The 16738-nt window shown below is 46.7% G+C and overlaps 1 protein-coding gene across 3 annotated transcripts in view; it reads left to right on the top strand.

Moving 5' to 3' along the window:
• Positions 1 to 15869, top strand: part of LOC146808696 (suppressor APC domain-containing protein 2-like) — a 365810-nt gene extending 349941 nt beyond the window's left edge. Inside the window, exons 5-7 of one of the 3 annotated variants that reach the window (XR_014966223.1) lie at positions 6772 to 6891; positions 8713 to 8911; positions 13409 to 13536. Coding sequence is in view for 1 of the 3 variants with exons in the window: in XM_085615505.1 (XP_085471631.1) it covers positions 6772 to 6891; positions 13409 to 13531 (243 nt within the window). In the remaining 2 variants the exon portion in view is untranslated. Of the gene's footprint in view, positions 1 to 6771; positions 6892 to 8712; positions 8912 to 13408 lie in introns of those variants that run through there. The other 2 variants (XM_085615505.1, XM_085615507.1) reach the window with 2 other exon arrangements.
• The last annotated feature ends 869 nt before the right edge of the window (positions 15870 to 16738 follow it).

The following is a 16738-nucleotide window of genomic DNA, read 5'->3' on the forward strand; positions in this document are numbered from 1 at the left end:
GCTGCGGGGCTGCCAAGAGATCCAACCGTGCATGCAGACAGATATCACTGCTATCCAACACATGAAGGCCATGACTGGTCTGCTGCAAGGCTGCCAAGAGATCCAACCGTGCATGCAGACAGATATCACTGCTATCCAACACATGAAGGCCATGACTGATCTGCTGCAAGGCTGCCAAGAGATCCAATCGTGCATGCAGACAGATATCACTGCTATCCAACACGTGAAGGCCATGACTGGTCTGCTGCAAGGCTGCCAAGAGATCCAACCGTGCATGCAGACAGATATCACTGCTATCCAACACGTGAAGGCCATGACTGATCTGCTGCAAGGCTGCCAAGAGATCCAATCGTGCATGCAGACAGATATCACTGCTATCCAACACATGAAGGCCATGACTGGTCTGCTGCAAGGCTGCCAAGAGATCCAACCGTGCATGCAGACAGATATCACTGCTATCCAACACGTGAAGGCCATGACTGGTCTGCTGCAAGGCTGCCAAGAGATCCAACCGTGCATGCAGACAGATATCACTGCTATCCAACACATGAAGGCCATGACTGATCTGCTGCAAGGCTGCCAAGAGATCCAATCGTGCATGCAGACAGATATCACTGCTATCCAACACGTGAAGGCCATGACTGGTCTGCTGCAAGGCTGCCAAGAGATCCAACCGTGCATGCAGACAGATATCACTGCTATCCAACACGTGAAGGCCATGACTGATCTGCTGCAAGGCTGCCAAGAGATCCAATCGTGCATGCAGACAGATATCACTGCTATCCAACACATGAAGGCCATGACTGGTCTGCTGCAAGGCTGCCAAGAGATCCAACCGTGCATGCAGACAGATATCACTGCTATCCAACACGTGAAGGCCATGACTGGTCTGCTGCAAGGCTGCCAAGAGATCCAATCGTGCATGCAGACAGATATCACTGCTATCCAACACGTGAAGGCCATGAATGGTCTGCTGCAAGGCTGCCAAGAGATCCAACCGTAAATGCAGACAGATATCCTTGCTATCCAACACGTGAAGGCCATGACTGGTCTGCTGCAAGGCTGCCAAGAGATCCAACCATGCACGCAAAGAGATATCACTGCTATCCAACGAATGAATGCCATGACCTGCCTGCTGCAAGTCTGCCAACAGATCCAACTGTGCATGCAGACAGATATCCCTGCTATCCAATGCGTGAAGGCCATTACTGGTCTGCTGCAAGGCTGCCAAGAGATCCAACCGTAAATGCAGACAGATATCCCTGCTATCCAACACGTGAAGGCCATGACTGGTCTGCTGAAAGCCTGCCAAGAGATCCAACCATAAATGCAGACAAATATCACTGCTATCCAACGCGTGAAGGCCATGATCTGCCTGCTGCGGGGCTGGCAAGAGATCCAACCATGCACGCAAAGAGATATCACTGCTATCCAACGAATGAATGCCATGACCTGCCTGCTGCAAGTCTGCCAACAGATCCAACTGTGCATGCAGACAGATATCCCTGCTATCCAATGCGTGAAGGCCATTACTGGTCTGCTGCAAGGCTGCCAAGAGATCCAACCGTAAATGCAGACAGATATCCCTGCTATCCAACACGTGAAGGCCATGACTGGTCTGCTGAAAGCCTGCCAAGAGATCCAACCATAAATGCAGACAAATATCACTGCTATCCAACGCGTGAAGGCCATGATCTGCCTGCTGCGGGGCTGGCAAGAGATCCAACCATGCACGCAAAGAGATATCACTGCTATCCAACGAATGAATGCCATGACCTGCCTGCTGCAAGTCTGCCAACAGATCCAACTGTGCATGCAGACAGATATCCCTGCTATCCAATGCGTGAAGGCCATGACCGCCTGCTGCGGGGCCGCCAAGAGACCCAATTGTGCATGCAGATAGATTTCACTGTTATCCAATGTGTAAAGGCCATGCCTGCCTGCTGCGGGGCCGCCAACAGATCCAACCAGGCATGCAGACATATATCCCTGCTATCCAACACGTAAAGGCTGTGACCGCCTGCTGCGGGCCGCCAAGAGATCTAACCATGCATGCAGACAGATGCCGCAGCCATTCAACATGTGAAATGCAGTATGACCGCCTTCTGCGGGGCTGCCAAGACATCCAACCGTGCATGCAGACAGACGCCGCAGTCATCCAACATGTGAATGCCATGACCGGCCTGCTGCAGGGCACAGCCTCAATACTGCACTATTTGGAAAAAGTGATCAACATAATATGGAGAAATAATACTTATCAGTGAATGGACTGCTGGGGCTTTCATTAAAATAAAAAGACACGACAATTTAATAATAACACAATAATCACCAGGATAATTAACATCTTCATTGATGTTTTTAAGAAGCAACTTTGGCAGAGCGTGAGTCCTTCTTGAGAAAGACCTTTGTCTGAATGATCACCCAATCTGAAGGACGAACATATTCACTGTACGGTGGGTGAGATCGCGCCACCCACACTGAAGACGGAAGACGAACGAGCCAGTGAGACAGAACATGTCCAGGGGCACAGGGCGAGCATACTTGGCTTCTATTGCACAAAGATACTCCTGGCTGAGGCTGACCACAGGTTCAGCACCTGATTCACAATACCCACTTAATAAAAGTCAACCGCCGAGACCCGCTGCAGTTGGGTCTCACTGGAATCCCAAAATGTAGATTGAAGAAAATGGACGGAGCACTAAGAATGAAGTCACACTCTGTTAGATGTAGTCTTTTCAGTATCTTTTATTCTTCTTTTGTATAACAGATGACAGGACAACAGCCAACGCTTTTCGTTCCTTTTAAAGGAACTTCATCAGGGCAAAATATTGTAAGCGAAAGGATCCAAATGTATTATAATATTAGTAGACGGTCCCACAGTAAGGGTGAAGTAATAGTAGACTCCGGCCAAATTAATCCCGAAAGTCTTCCTTATAGCGGTGGTGAGTATGCCCGGCAGTCAAATGGCGTCTATGATCCAGTTTCCTAAATAAAGACACATTTCAGTAACTCTTTCCAGTCAAGGACGAGTCCTGGCCCTGCCCTCCCCCAGGCGCGTCTAGAAACTTTATGAAAGTTTCACAGTCTTCACTGTTGTCAAGGGATTAAGAATATCTGGCCTCCGGCGACATGTAGGAAGGGAAACAGTGAGGTTTACTTTTAAATTCCACACTGAAACCTACCGCATGAACATAAGGGCAGACAGGAAACTCAGTTGCCAATTTAAACAAGCATTTGCAATGCAGTAGGTCTTGCATTCGCTATTGGCATTGTAAATGACAATGCCTTTTATTTATGTTCTGAAGACCTGCAAGTGGTGCATAAAGCCGCACTTAGAGGCAGATTTACAAGCCCCTTGCAATACTTTTGCACCATCGCTGCGTCAATTTTGTTACGCAACAGCGGCATAAACAATGAGGCCAATTTACTACATGACACATCTAGGGAGATATGTCACCTTGTAAAGCCCTGCGTCACATTATACCTGCATCAAGTGTAATGTATGCAGGGTGGGCGTCTCCACACAGGAAAGCCTCGTAAAAGTGATGCGGTGAAATCTATAAGATTTCACTGTGCCACTTCTAGGACGCCCCTGCGTCAAAACCTTACGGCGTAAGGAGTGACGCAGTACAATGAGTATAGGCCTCAACATGCATTGCTGGAATTGCGTTGTGCTTGCGACACGACTTCAGCAATGCGTGACCTTTGGGGCAACAGATGCGTCAGAATTTCTGACGCATCTGTCAATTCTTGCACCATGGTGCGCCATATTGTAAATACGGTGCATCCATGGTGCCGCAAGGGTATCGCAGGCTGACGCATCTCTACAGATGCGTCAGTTTCTTGTAAAATCTGCTCCTCTGTACTTATAGTCCTTGCCCGCAAAAAGGAACGCTGGCAGTAAAAATGGCGCAATTACTGGCAGCCTTGCTTCTCGTAAGCAACAACTACAACAAGTACAAAGTGCGTGTTTACGCACCGCTTGCAGGTTTTCAAAACACATAAATGAAAGACGTTGTCATTTACAATGCATATGGCTCAAACTCTCGCAAATGTGAAACCTATTGCATTGCAAATGTTTTTTTTTTTTTTGTCAGCTTACGTGCTCCCGAAACATTTGAACAGAACATTTGAAAGTACACTTTCAGATCCAGGGGCGTCACGAGCCAAACAAGGCGCAGCGAAACACCGTCCCCATCCCAAGGAAGAGGATTGGGGAGGTGTGAAGGGTGAAACATGCCACAAGGAGCCTGAAACCCCGTGGAGAAAAAACGGAAAAGGGGGAAAGTAAATAAGCTGGAAAGAGGTGGGCCAGACATCTCCTGAAAAACAAGCATTTACATGTTACGTGGCCGACATAGGTAAAGCAATTAGGGAGGTGGTGGGGGGAGTGGTTAAACTGCAAAGCAGAAGGGTGTTGGTAGACGTAAGACGGAACAGGCGCGCTCCAAAAAGAGAATTGTGCCGATAAAAATGCACAACAATCTTGGTGTGCCGCACTTTATAAACAAATATAGGTTAATTTCATTTTTTTTTAAAAAGATTTTGGCGAGACTTCAGGCCACTAAGTGCTTACAGTAAACACAATAACAACACAATAATACAATACTCTGTATAGTGTTGGCTTTAATCTCCAGAACAGCTCGTGAACAGAAGCCGGACTAAAAGAATCCAGCTCATAACTAGTACAGCACAGGCAGTAGCAGCACAATCTTACCTTACCTTATGCATACGCTGAGGAGCCACACAGTCTGAAGTGGAAGTACCAGGGAAGGAAAGCAGCAGTGTCTGGGCTGTATCAAAGATAAACCAAGCATACTGGCAACAACGGGAGGCACAAGGTCGACATGGGTTAAGCGAGTGGGAAGGGGTGAAGCCGCAAATCTGAACAGTCATGGGAGACTAATGACAGAACCGACTCCCTCAGAAATCAGCGCTGTGCCGTCAAAAATGCACAAGCTTGCCGCATTTTATAAAAACCTTTACATTAAAAAAAAGGATTTTGCTGGTGCACTATAAGAATGTTGCGCGGCTGGCATATGCGCTGGATAAAATATTATTTAAAAAAAGAGGATTTGGGTGAGCCGTTCTATAAGGAAGTGCGCAGCTACCATCATTGAAGTTTAAACGCGGCATGGGATATGAAAGAATAAAAAAAAGACAGGCATGCAGCCACCATGAATATCAAGCTTGGCTTGCCGCACTGCATAAATAAAATGTAACTAAAAAAAAAAGGATTTGGGCAAGCTGTGCTACAAAAAAGTAGCACGGCCTCCATTATTGAAGCTCCAACAGGGCATGCCAGTGTGCTTCAAAAAGAAACTAGTGCTCACAAACAGCAAACAACAGATCTCGAGTAAAAACATGTGTAACAGGGCATGTCCTCATGAGAGGTTACAGGAAAAGAAAAGGCGTTACTAAGGAGGGACTACTAAGCTTATTGACCAATCAAAAGCCACCATTTACAAAAGACAGTAACAGGAGCCAATTAAAAAGATGGGTGGAACATGGGCGGAGCTGAGTGCCCATATCCTGAATACAGCATGTCTCGAAGAGACAGCGCAAGCGCTGCCTAGGTGAGTCCTAAACAAAATTTAAATACTCTAAGGCAGGGTTGAAGGTTTGTTGTTCTTCAGGGCTCAGAATCACAGTTTCCACTGAAACCTTCATTTAACGTCCGGTAAAAGAGAAGAGGCGATGTCTGTGAAGATGCCCCGTTGCATCTGCGACACAGGGCTCAGGAGTGAAGATCAGCTCTACTCATTGCCAGTAGAGGCAGTGTCCATTTTGTTGTGCTTTTCCTGGCCCAGCGGCAGCAGGAGGCTGTAACGAGCTCATGCTGCACTTTGGAGAAATAGTGATTCTAAGCTCTCCATCATCGATTTGGCAGCATGCCAGTCAGCAGCAGCCTGAAATCCCAACCTGCCCCTATGCTTTCCCTTCTGTGGAACAGAAGGTGACCCCACCACTGTCACCCCTGGATTGAGCTCACGTAGGCCAAGGATGAAACTTAAGCAGCCCTTTTTAACCCCTGCCTAGTTTCAGCTGTTCCAATATAACCCTTCTCTGGCCACAAACTGTAGGGTCCTGTTCATTAACTGAAATTTGTATGGCTATTCACAAACCTACGAGTGTAAATCTCCACCTCTCCTCTCTTTTCTGTGTGGACATCCTCCTCACACATGTAAGTTTCAGACATGCCAACTCACACGGTGCCACTGTGTGTCACACGATTTCGGCTCCTTTCACCTGGTCACCTGGTGAGGAGCTGAAATCACATGGCGGCAGGCAAGGCGAGCTGTAAACCACTGCAAAAAAAGTTGATTTCCTGCTCATCTTTTGAGGCTGCATGCAAGTGATGTCCATTAAGGGGTGTGAAAACCCCCCAGGACATCATCAGCCTCAACAGCCTTGATTCCGCGTCTTGCCTCTTTCCTCCCCCACCAGACACACCATGCCTTTTTATTTCAGCTATGCAGGTCCTTTTTCATCCCTGCTCTCTGGCTTTGTCACTGCTTTTCTGTCTTTCCCATCTTTCTCCATTTTGTGTTTTTCTCTTTCTTACTCTGAAACAGTTGGTTGAGGAAAATAAGTGTTGGTCCCCAAAACTCAATGCCAGTGGGCCCCACCTACAACCACCGGCTCAAATTAAACACTGCCCAATTTGTGTTCACCTGTGCCTGATAGAAGGATATGTTGTATTTTAGGTTTGGGTTGTTTAAGTGACCACATTGTCTTACCATGTATGAACTTTGAGTATTCCTCTTGCAGGTTGAAGACCCTTCACACCATCCCCTGGTCAATGGCTTCAGCACTCCTGCGTCGGCAGGGACACGCGTCCATCCAGAGACACTGGGCACTCTGTGGGAGCGGAACCACATGCTCATGAAGGTACAGTGGCTGCACCATCAGTCAAATAGCATGATTGGGAGCCTAAAATGTGACTAGATGGGAGAAAGCGGGTATACCAGGGCTTTGAGAAGATGTTCCCACAAGATACTAGGTTGGAGAAAACTCACAGCTGTGTGGGATTATATTAGCTTTCAGGAAGAAATGTTGGTGTCTGGGAGGAGTACCTATCCTGAGTCTGATGAGAATCTCTTCAATGAGAGGAGGGCATAGTTGTAGTCCAATGCGATGTCATTGGCCGGGAGGAAGGTATACCTGAAATTCCGATGAGGTACCTGGGGGAAGGTATGTCTGGAGGGTTGTAGGATGTGACTGGTTAAGAACAAGATATAGCTTTGAAATAGCATTGGGTGGGAGATCACATGAGAAGTATACCTGCTAAATCAGTAAGTTCAAAACCTTGACATGTTCACCATGAGCATTGTGGTGCCTGTGAGTTATTGAAAATAAATTTCAAATTCTATAAAAGATTATAGGACCGGAAGGATATCAGTAGATGCAGAAAGTTATTAATTTACTGGTGCTTTGGGCCAGGCAGTAGTAGAGGTAATAGCGGGAAAATGACATTGTGCACCGTGGAAAGTTGAGCTTTAATAGAGTGGTATGCAACCTTACCATACGCGTTTCTGGGACGCCCTTGTACCGTAGATTGGTATGCAACCTTACCATACGCGTTTCTGGGATGGCCATGTCACAGTGATGGACGAGGTGATGTTTTGTTTGGTGAGGAATCAGTCAAAGCCTTCCAGCTGTTCACTTTTTCCTGGGAATGGTTAATGTAATGACGATGGAAAGATATGTCTTTGAGGCTGTTGATTGTATGTTTTTAACAATGTGGAAATGCTTTAGTGGTGGTAGTGCGTTAATTTTTGGCAAGACATTGAATATTGTTTCTTAGGGTGATCACACAAAAGCTCTATACGTTAAGGAAATATGGCTTTTCTTCACACTGTTGGATCTTATACAGGATTTCCATTAAGTATGAAGTGGCCTGGTCATACACCATAGCCACAGGCTGCTGCTTGTGAGACACCCCAGGATCTCAGCCATGTCGTACTCTACGTGTTCCTGCTAGCCCTGCAGCGATGGACCCTGCAGTGACTTCTGCTACTGAGAGATAGACTCCCTTCCACCTCCTCCACATCACACAACCACATTCATCACCAGACTCTGACACTCAAACTCAGAACGAAACTCCTCGACCTCAATGATTACAAACAATGTCAGTGAGCATGCTAGGATTGACATTGAGCCAGAGAGGAACTGGACCAGAGGCTGAGGGAGCGCTAGACGATGAGAACATGTGGGCTGGTGAAGGGGTCCTGCAGCCCGCTCTGCCTGCCTGTTGTTTCAGTGTGGCACTGTTAGAACTGGGAGTCCCGATTGACTGAGGTGTGCACCCAGGACAGGCAGGAACCACCACTGCAGTCAGGGTAAGCCAAGTACTCACTAAAAGAGAGCAGAGCTTGGCACAGAGCAGGCAGGCGTATCTAAAGAGGCAATGTGTAAAGTATTTGTGCAACACACACACACACAATCGCACAATGAATACACCACAGAAAAATAGATTATTATATTCTGAAACTAACGAGACCAATATGACAAATGTATAGAAGTTGAGAAATTATATTTCAAAAGAATAAGTGAAAAATAGCACTTTGAAGCAAATAGCACTTTAGCGGTTATTTGAGGTTACGCTGGACTGGGGCAAAGTCAAAGTTTGAGCCAACCACTATGGAATGCCTGCCAGCTACAGGACCCACGCAGGCCTTGTGAATGAAGTACCTTTCCTTGTCGTAACAGCGAGATGTGTCCGGAGATGTGTTGATGTCGATCCTGGATGTCGAGGATGCGTTGATTCTTTTCCAAGCAGGGATGGTGATGCGTCAGTTCCGAAGGCGAGATGCTGGGCTGAGATGCATTGGTTCAGTAGAGTAATGCTCCTGGTTTGTCCATGCAGTCGAAGGATGTGTCGATCTCTCCAAACTGCTGCAACGGCGAGGTACGGTTCTCATGCCTCGGGTTCTCAAGGCGCTGCATTGTTTCTGAGAGCAAAGCTCACATTTTACTCCTGCAACCAGGTTGATGCACCAGTTCTGCTATACGCAGGCAGGAGCTGCGTCGATGTCTATATTGCAAGTATCTTCCAGTGAACCAGGCACAGGAGCAAGGGTAGAGACTTGGCTATGCCTGAGTCTCAAGCAACAGGAAGCAAGCCATTAGCCCTTGGAGCACACTTGGAGAAAAGGCAGAGTCCAGCACACCTTCAGCGAAGTCAGAGAGCAGGAACCAGCAGAGCAACAAACAGAAAAACAGGCCTTCCAGATCAGCAGTCCAGTTGAGCCCTTTAAGTAGAACAGCAGTTCTTGTGGCGAATGTATGACGTTACAACGCATACATTTACAATGCATGCCTCTACCACCGAGTTTTTACATCGCAACATCCTTTACAACGCATTCTTTTACATCGCATTCCATTACATCGCATTTTCAGAAACTACCTTTACAACGCATTCCATTACATCGCATTATACCTTTACAATGCATACCATTACAATGCATACCATTACATCGCATTTAAGGTAAGTGTTGGATAGTATAGGGGTAATAATTACTGCTCTAACTCCAGTGAATGCAACAGTAGGGTAAATGCTGGAAAGTGTAGGGGTAAAAATTACTATTCTAACTCCAGTGAGTGCAACAGTAGGGTAAGTGTTGGATAGTGTAGGGGTAATAATTACAATTCTAACTCCAGTGAGTGAAACAATGGGGTAAGTGTTGGATAGTGTAGGGGTGAAAATTACTGTTCTAACTCCAGGGGGTGCAACAGTAGGGTAAGTGTTGGATAGTGTAGGGGTAAAAATTACTATTCTAATTCCAGTGAGTGCAACAGTAGGGTAAGTGTTGGATAGTGTAAGGGTACTATGCATTGTAATGGTATGCATTGTAATGACTTGCGATGTAATGCCTGCGTTGTAGTGACATGCGTTGTAATGACATGCGTTGCAGTGACATGCGATGTAATGGCTGCGTTGTCGTGACATGCGTTGTAAAGGATGTTGCGATGTAATGACTGCTATGGAAAGTTAGTGCGATGTAATGACTGCGTTGTAAAGGTTGTTTCCCTTTGTGGCAGAGCTTCAGTTACAAGTTCAGTAGTGTCTGTCTTGGTAGGGTCAGAGACCCCATACTTATACCCAGTTGTGCCTTTGAAGTGGGGGTGACTTCAAAGAAGGGTCTTTGAAATGCTCACAGGCCTTTCTTCCCAGACCTGCTCCAGACCATCAGTAGGGGGTAATCAGCCTATTCATGTCTAAATGTCAGCCCCCCCCTCTCTTCCTGCCCAGGAAGAGCTATCAGAATGCAGATGAGTCCTCTGTCACATCTACTTTTTCTGTGATTGTGGCTGCAGGCAATGCACAAATTGTAGCTGTCACCCAACCCAGACGTTTAATGGAGACAGACTGCAGGCACACAGAGCAGTAATAGTAGAGAAATGCCTACTTTCTAAAATTGGCATTTCTAAAATAGTTATCTTAAATCGAACATTACCATTAACGAGGGTTTATCATTAACATCCCAATGATATAAAACGTGATGCAGCTACTCCTTTCTGATCAGGAATCACAGCTTTAGAGTATTTTAAGGAATTCCTAATACTAACCTATGCCTCACAGTAGTGAAAAACGTCACTACTAGGACATGCAAAACTTAACAGAACATGTCCTACCTTTTACTTACACAGCACCCTGCCCAAAGGGCAATCAAGGGCCTGTTTCAAGGGTGACTTATGTGTAATGAAAGGGGAGTCAAAGGCTTGGCTAGTAGTTTTAAATGCCAAGTCGAAGTGGCAATCAACTGCACACACAGGCCCTGCAAGGGCAGGCCTGAGACAAGTTTGAAAGGCTACTTGTGTGGGTGGCACAATCAGTGCTGCAAGCCCACTAGTGGTTTAGGTTACTGGCCCTGGGTCGATGGCATATCAGTTTAGAAGGGACTTACAAGTAAACTAAATAAGTCAATTGTGAATACACCAATGTTACCATATTTAGGGGGGAAACGCATGCACTTTAGCACTAGTCAGCCGTGGTAAAGTGCTCAGAGTCCTAAAGACAAAAAAAAGAAAGTCAGGAAAAGAGGACAAGGAAGGCCAGAAGTTTGGGGTTAGCCTTCAGAGAGGCCCATTTTCCGACAGGTACTCTTGCTGAGTCTGGATCTTTGCTGTGAATATCCTGCAAAATACTAAACCTATTTTTGTCCTTCCCACCGTTCACACACAAGAGCTTGTAAGCAAGCTGAGGCAAGCTTAATATTTATGACCACACTACGATTTGCTATAGACCTATACCACTCCCAAAAGATCATGTGATCTGACATGATGTGACATATGAAAAGCCAGGTCTTGGGTCCCTTTCTGAATTCAGGGAGAGAGGATGGTGCTCGGAGGTACAGAGTAAGGTCGTTCCAGGACTTGGTGGCAAGGTAAGAGAAGGAACGTTCTCCACAGTTGCTTCAGCAGATGTGGGGCACGTGAGCGAGGGTGAGGGAGGTGGAGCGCAGGTGTCTGGAGGGTTGATGGACGTTCAGGCAGTGGTTGATGTATGCTGGTCCTTGGTCATGTAGGGCCTTGTAGGCGTGTATCAGAATCTTGAATTGGCATCTTTTCTTATGTGGTGCCAGTGGAGGTTCCTGAGATGGGGGGTGATGTGGGTCCGTTTGAGGATGTCGAGGATGAGTCTGGCAGGCGAGTTCTGTATCATCTGAAATGTCTTTAGGAGTTGGATGGTGAATCATGTGTATACTACGTTGCCGTAGTCCAGCCAACAGGAGACCAGGGCTTGAGTGACGGCTTTCCTGGTGTTGACGGGGAGACATCTGAAGAGCTTTTAGAGCATGTGAAGGCTGTGGAAGCAGGCAGAGGTGACTGCGTTGATCTGGCATTTCATGTTGAGTTTGCTGTCCAGGATGATGCCGAGGTTGCAGGAGTGGTCTGTCGGTGTAGGTCAGAGTTTAGAAGGCAACCAGGTGTTGCTCCTCAGGGAAATATTATTCCCAAAAATCAGCACCTCTGTCTTGTCCATGCTGAGCTTCAGGCAGTTGGGCTTCATCCAGTCGGCGAGGCTCGTCATGCGGCTGTGGACGTTGTTCCTAGCGGTCGAGCTGTCTTCTGAGAGCGAGCGGGTGATATGGGTGCAGTCTGTGTAGAATATGATGTTAAGCCCGTAGGTTATGATGATGTTCGTCAGGGTGTTGAACTGGGTGGGGCTGAGGGATGAGCCTTGTGGGACGCCGCAGATGATGCCCTTGGGTTCTGAAGTGAAGGGTAGAAGGCCGATTCTCTGGGTTCGTCTTGTGAGAAAGGATGCGATCCATTTGAGGACATCTCCCTGGATCCCAATGTGCCAGAGTCTCTTGGTAAGGGTGTTGTGGGATAAACTATCGAAAGCTGCTGAGAGGTCGAGGAGGGTCAAAGCCGTTGTCTCTCCCCAATCGAGGAGGGTCCTGGAGTCGTTTGTGGCTGTGATCAGGGCAGTCTTGGTTCTGTGTTTGGTGCTGAAGCCGATTTGGGAGGTGTCCAGCAGGTTGTTGCTCTCCAGATGTTCGGTAAGTTGTTGGTTGATGCCCTTTCCAAGCTCTTCCTGTGTCACTTTTCCTGTGTATTGATCAAAAATCCAAATTTTCCATGGGTTTGGATTCATACTAAATATTAAAAACAGTGGTTGAGAGGACTTTGTAGATTTTTCTAAACCAAAATTACAAAAATGGTTAGTTAACAGTACTTTTGCTTTTCTCATAGAAAAAGCCACAGCACGTATACATTGTGGACTAGTCGTTGTAGGAACATGTCAACCTTGCATACTTACAAGTCCCACTTTTAAATACTTGGGCACTCTACCATGTGGGCTGCAAGGTCTACTTGTTGGTGACTTATTTAATACTTAGCAGTAGGTTCCTCTCTGGTCAGAAGGTTACTGTGACAGGTCTGTCTGAATGTTTAAAAGCTGCCGCAGTCCTTCTACATGTGTCGGCCTGACACCATGTTTCCCTGGTAGGCCTTATGAATGGCACAATATGTGCTGCAGTCCACAGGTGACATTTAACTTCCTGGTCATGGGTGAATTTCCTGCACCATATACTAAGGACTTATTGGAAAGGTAAATCTTCCAATCGGGGATTGCCCAATCTTAACATCTTTTATTGGTCAGATCGCATCCGCTGAAGACTGGACAGCTGTTCTTCTGTGTGGAGAGTTTAAAAACCAGCAGCATGAGTCCACAAACAATGAGGGTGACCATGCAACAGAGGCATTTTACACAACCATAAATACAACTCACTGCTAAGTATATGGGATTATGATGGCGTGTTTTGTTTTCGGTATTTTGATTTTGTACACCTGATGTTACCCTGACCGTTGATTGTCATTCATGTGATCGTACTGTCTGCAGAAGGCCTTCTCTAACCCATCCGCCTCTCCCTCTTCTCTTTGTTCCCACGGGCAGGAAGTGACGGAGAAGAGCGAACGTATAGCTCAGCTGGAAATGGAGAAAGCAGCTCTGTGCAAGCAGCTCCAGGAAAAACGGGCCTACCGACCCACCAGCCACAAGGGGGCGACCTTAATCTGACAGGCACGGTGACGTCACTTCATGCTACCGCCGCCTCGAATGGGACGTGACATCACTTCCTGCAGCTGTCAAGGGACTGACAGTCTGAGGAGCCACTTTGACTTTACTTAATGGTGTCTTCAAGAGATTGTTAAACCCTTCGAGGAGGAACTGTCCACGGCATTTTTATACCCTTTGAGGAGCATAATGTGACATTTCGTGCACTGTCTAAGGTTTTTTTTAAAACACTTCAACGAGCCACTGTGACATCACTTCCTGCAGCCTCCAAGGATTGTTACCCCCTTCTTTCCTCAGGGAGGAGCTACTGTGATATAATTTGTTATATTCTTCAATGGGATATGCAGCCCCCAACTCGGGGCCACTGTGAAGTCATTTATTGTATTCCTCAAGGAATTGTTAAACCGACCAGGCGTCTATATGACATCACTTCCTACGACCACCGGGGGATTGCTTATCTTCGTGGGCTCATGGAAATCTTCACTCAGAAGCAACTGAGGCATACCTTCCTGCACGCTGCATGCGCTGAGACCTATGAGCAGCCACAGTGACGTCACCGCCACGGTCCAGTGGACTATTCATCCGTGTGCGGTTGGTTTTTTTTGTGTGTAGGAGCCACCCGGACAATTCTTCCAACAGAATCAACCGGATCACTTATCACTCTTAACAGTGTGGCCCTTGCTCACCTACTAGTTACAGAGGTGTTCAGTCCTAAGGCAACTTGTCGACCCTTCAAACAGCTGTTACTTAGGAACTACAGTGGCAGCACTTGCTACCGCCTCTGAGGCACTGGTCAACACTTTGACCCCCACAAAAGCAGCCTTCACCTCAAAACCAGCACCACATCGGTTCCTTCTGGCTTGAATGGGTGCTTCATCCCTTGGAGCCGCATTGATTCCACTTTTGTCCACGAGCCACATTGATGTCACTTCCTGTGATTGTCAAATAATTTATTAAAACACTCAACCAGCTGAAACCTGCATACATCTAGGCTACAGACATACATCACTTCCTGGTGCTGCCAAAGGAGTTCCAACCATTGCAGTCACATAGGTTTTGTTCCGCTGCCATCTAGGAGCTGCAGTGACGTTACTTCCTGCTGCCTTCAAACGACTGTTCAACCCACTGAGCCATGGTGTATCCATTGAGTTATAGGCGATGCAGTGACAAAAGCTTTACTTGCTGCCCTTAAAGGATTGTTGTTCAAGGTGGAAGGAAAAGACTAGTGCTCAGTACTGGCTTCTGCGGTTGCACCTCATGCGGCTACCATGTTTTATTGTGAATAGAGACCTAAGCAATGAATCCTGAGTACACTGCTTCCGGCGGGGCGTGGTAGAGCTGAAACTCTTTCAATCTAGAATATAATCATCTTGCAGCTTGATGATTCCTCCAGTTCTTAACATCTTCTCTCAATCTATAATTCAATCTGTAATGGCCTCCAGGTCAAGTCATTGAACAGAGTGCAGGAGTCTCAGTGACTCCCAATCCATCATGGCCGCCATGATTTATTGAGGCAAGTACAACAGGAAACGTCTCCTGGTGCTGAGCAAACCCCAGTGGTTACTGTATCTATGGACCCCACTTTCCTAGAAGCATTTAATGGTGTATGGTGGAATCCCAAAGTGCGTTCCATACAGTCATCATGGTGGACATGATGTCTGACTGACCTTACGCAATGATATGTGGTTATGGCAAAACCACAGTGTTTTCATTTGGTGAACGAATGTTGCCCTACCCGTAACCTGAAACAATGCAGTACTCGGTGTATGCCAAGCAACTGGCTATATGACACTTTGGTGCTGAATAAGTTCACATATCAAAAGGCTACAAAAGACCTATCTTATGAAGCAATAACATAGATACGATAACATTTATTTTGTTTTATTTATTTTTGGTGTTTTGTAAAGCGCGAACATGACCCAAGGGTATCAGAGCGCTGTGCGTATGATAGATACATATAAAGAGAGAGCTGATACATAGAGCAACCCTTCTAGAGATCTGATTGAAGCCGCCGGATCACAGAATGGTTCCCAGTCTGCAGTATTCGACTTGTCATACTTCTAAGGTTTGCAAAGTACAGTTAAGTTGCTTTATATTTGAACCTGTTAATGCATTGCTTTTAAGTTGCACTGGTATATAGCGCCAGGGTATTATATTAGCCACTATTGTTGAGTTGCAATTTATTTTTAACATTTGAAAAGGTGTTTTTGATTGGCAGCTACAGCCACAAATATGCTGGCACAGAATTCTTTGGGACCACCTGCTGAAAGTTTGAAACCAAAGTGAACTTTCTCTCCCAGGGCAAGAGATGCCAGCTGGAAATAAACCTGAGCTAAAAACCTCTGAGTCTGTATTTCATGGAACGTGTGGGAGCACTGCAGAGACCTATAGTGAAGAACCTCACACAATGCCTTTCCCAAAATTGTTGACTAACCTGCCAATCAAGCACGCCCATCCTGCAAAATGTTTGGCCAACATGCATGGCGTTTGTAGATCATACATGGACACACAACATGAGGCACAGATTCAAGCATGGATAATGCACGCTCATACACACACTTTAGCACACCATACAGGCACCCAAACCCACAGACATGCAGCCTCCCACTCATACATATTGGCAAGGTATAACCAATACCATATTGTGCTTAATAATGAAGGTACTCCTGTGCACACATGTACAGGTGCCCATGTACCTGGGCCAACAGACACATCTGCACCCATGAACAAAAGGCACCCATACATACATTACAAAAGGCACGCAGATCCATGTTCGTTCACACATAGGCACCTATAGCACATACAGGCAAAACATACAAAGGCACTCTCTTAAACTAAGGCACAGGCCTACACAGACAACAACTTAAAGGCTCTGTAGCCATGTGGCCATAAACAGGAAACAGCAGCATTCCAAGCCATCGTTTTTCATTCACTGCACCACACTAGACAGTGGCCGCCTGATGCAACACAAGACAGACCCTGCCTGTCAGAGGAACAGTCCACCCAAGCTGCTCATCCCTGAGGCATAGCATGGATCTCGTGGCACAGACAGTAAGGGACCCCCTCCTGGGCTTACCCACCGCCTCACACTTCATGCAACAGGGATGCTCACACATCCCTGACGGAGCCTCCTGTTCCTCAGAGTATTCTCCATCATGGGAGGTGACCTCCACTCCACTGGCCTCCTGAGCATCAGGAAGGGAGGAGTAA

The sequence above is a fragment of the Triturus cristatus genome, chromosome 7, assembly GCF_964204655.1.
Source record: "Triturus cristatus chromosome 7, aTriCri1.1, whole genome shotgun sequence".
Classification (NCBI taxonomy): domain Eukaryota; kingdom Metazoa; phylum Chordata; class Amphibia; order Caudata; family Salamandridae; genus Triturus; species Triturus cristatus.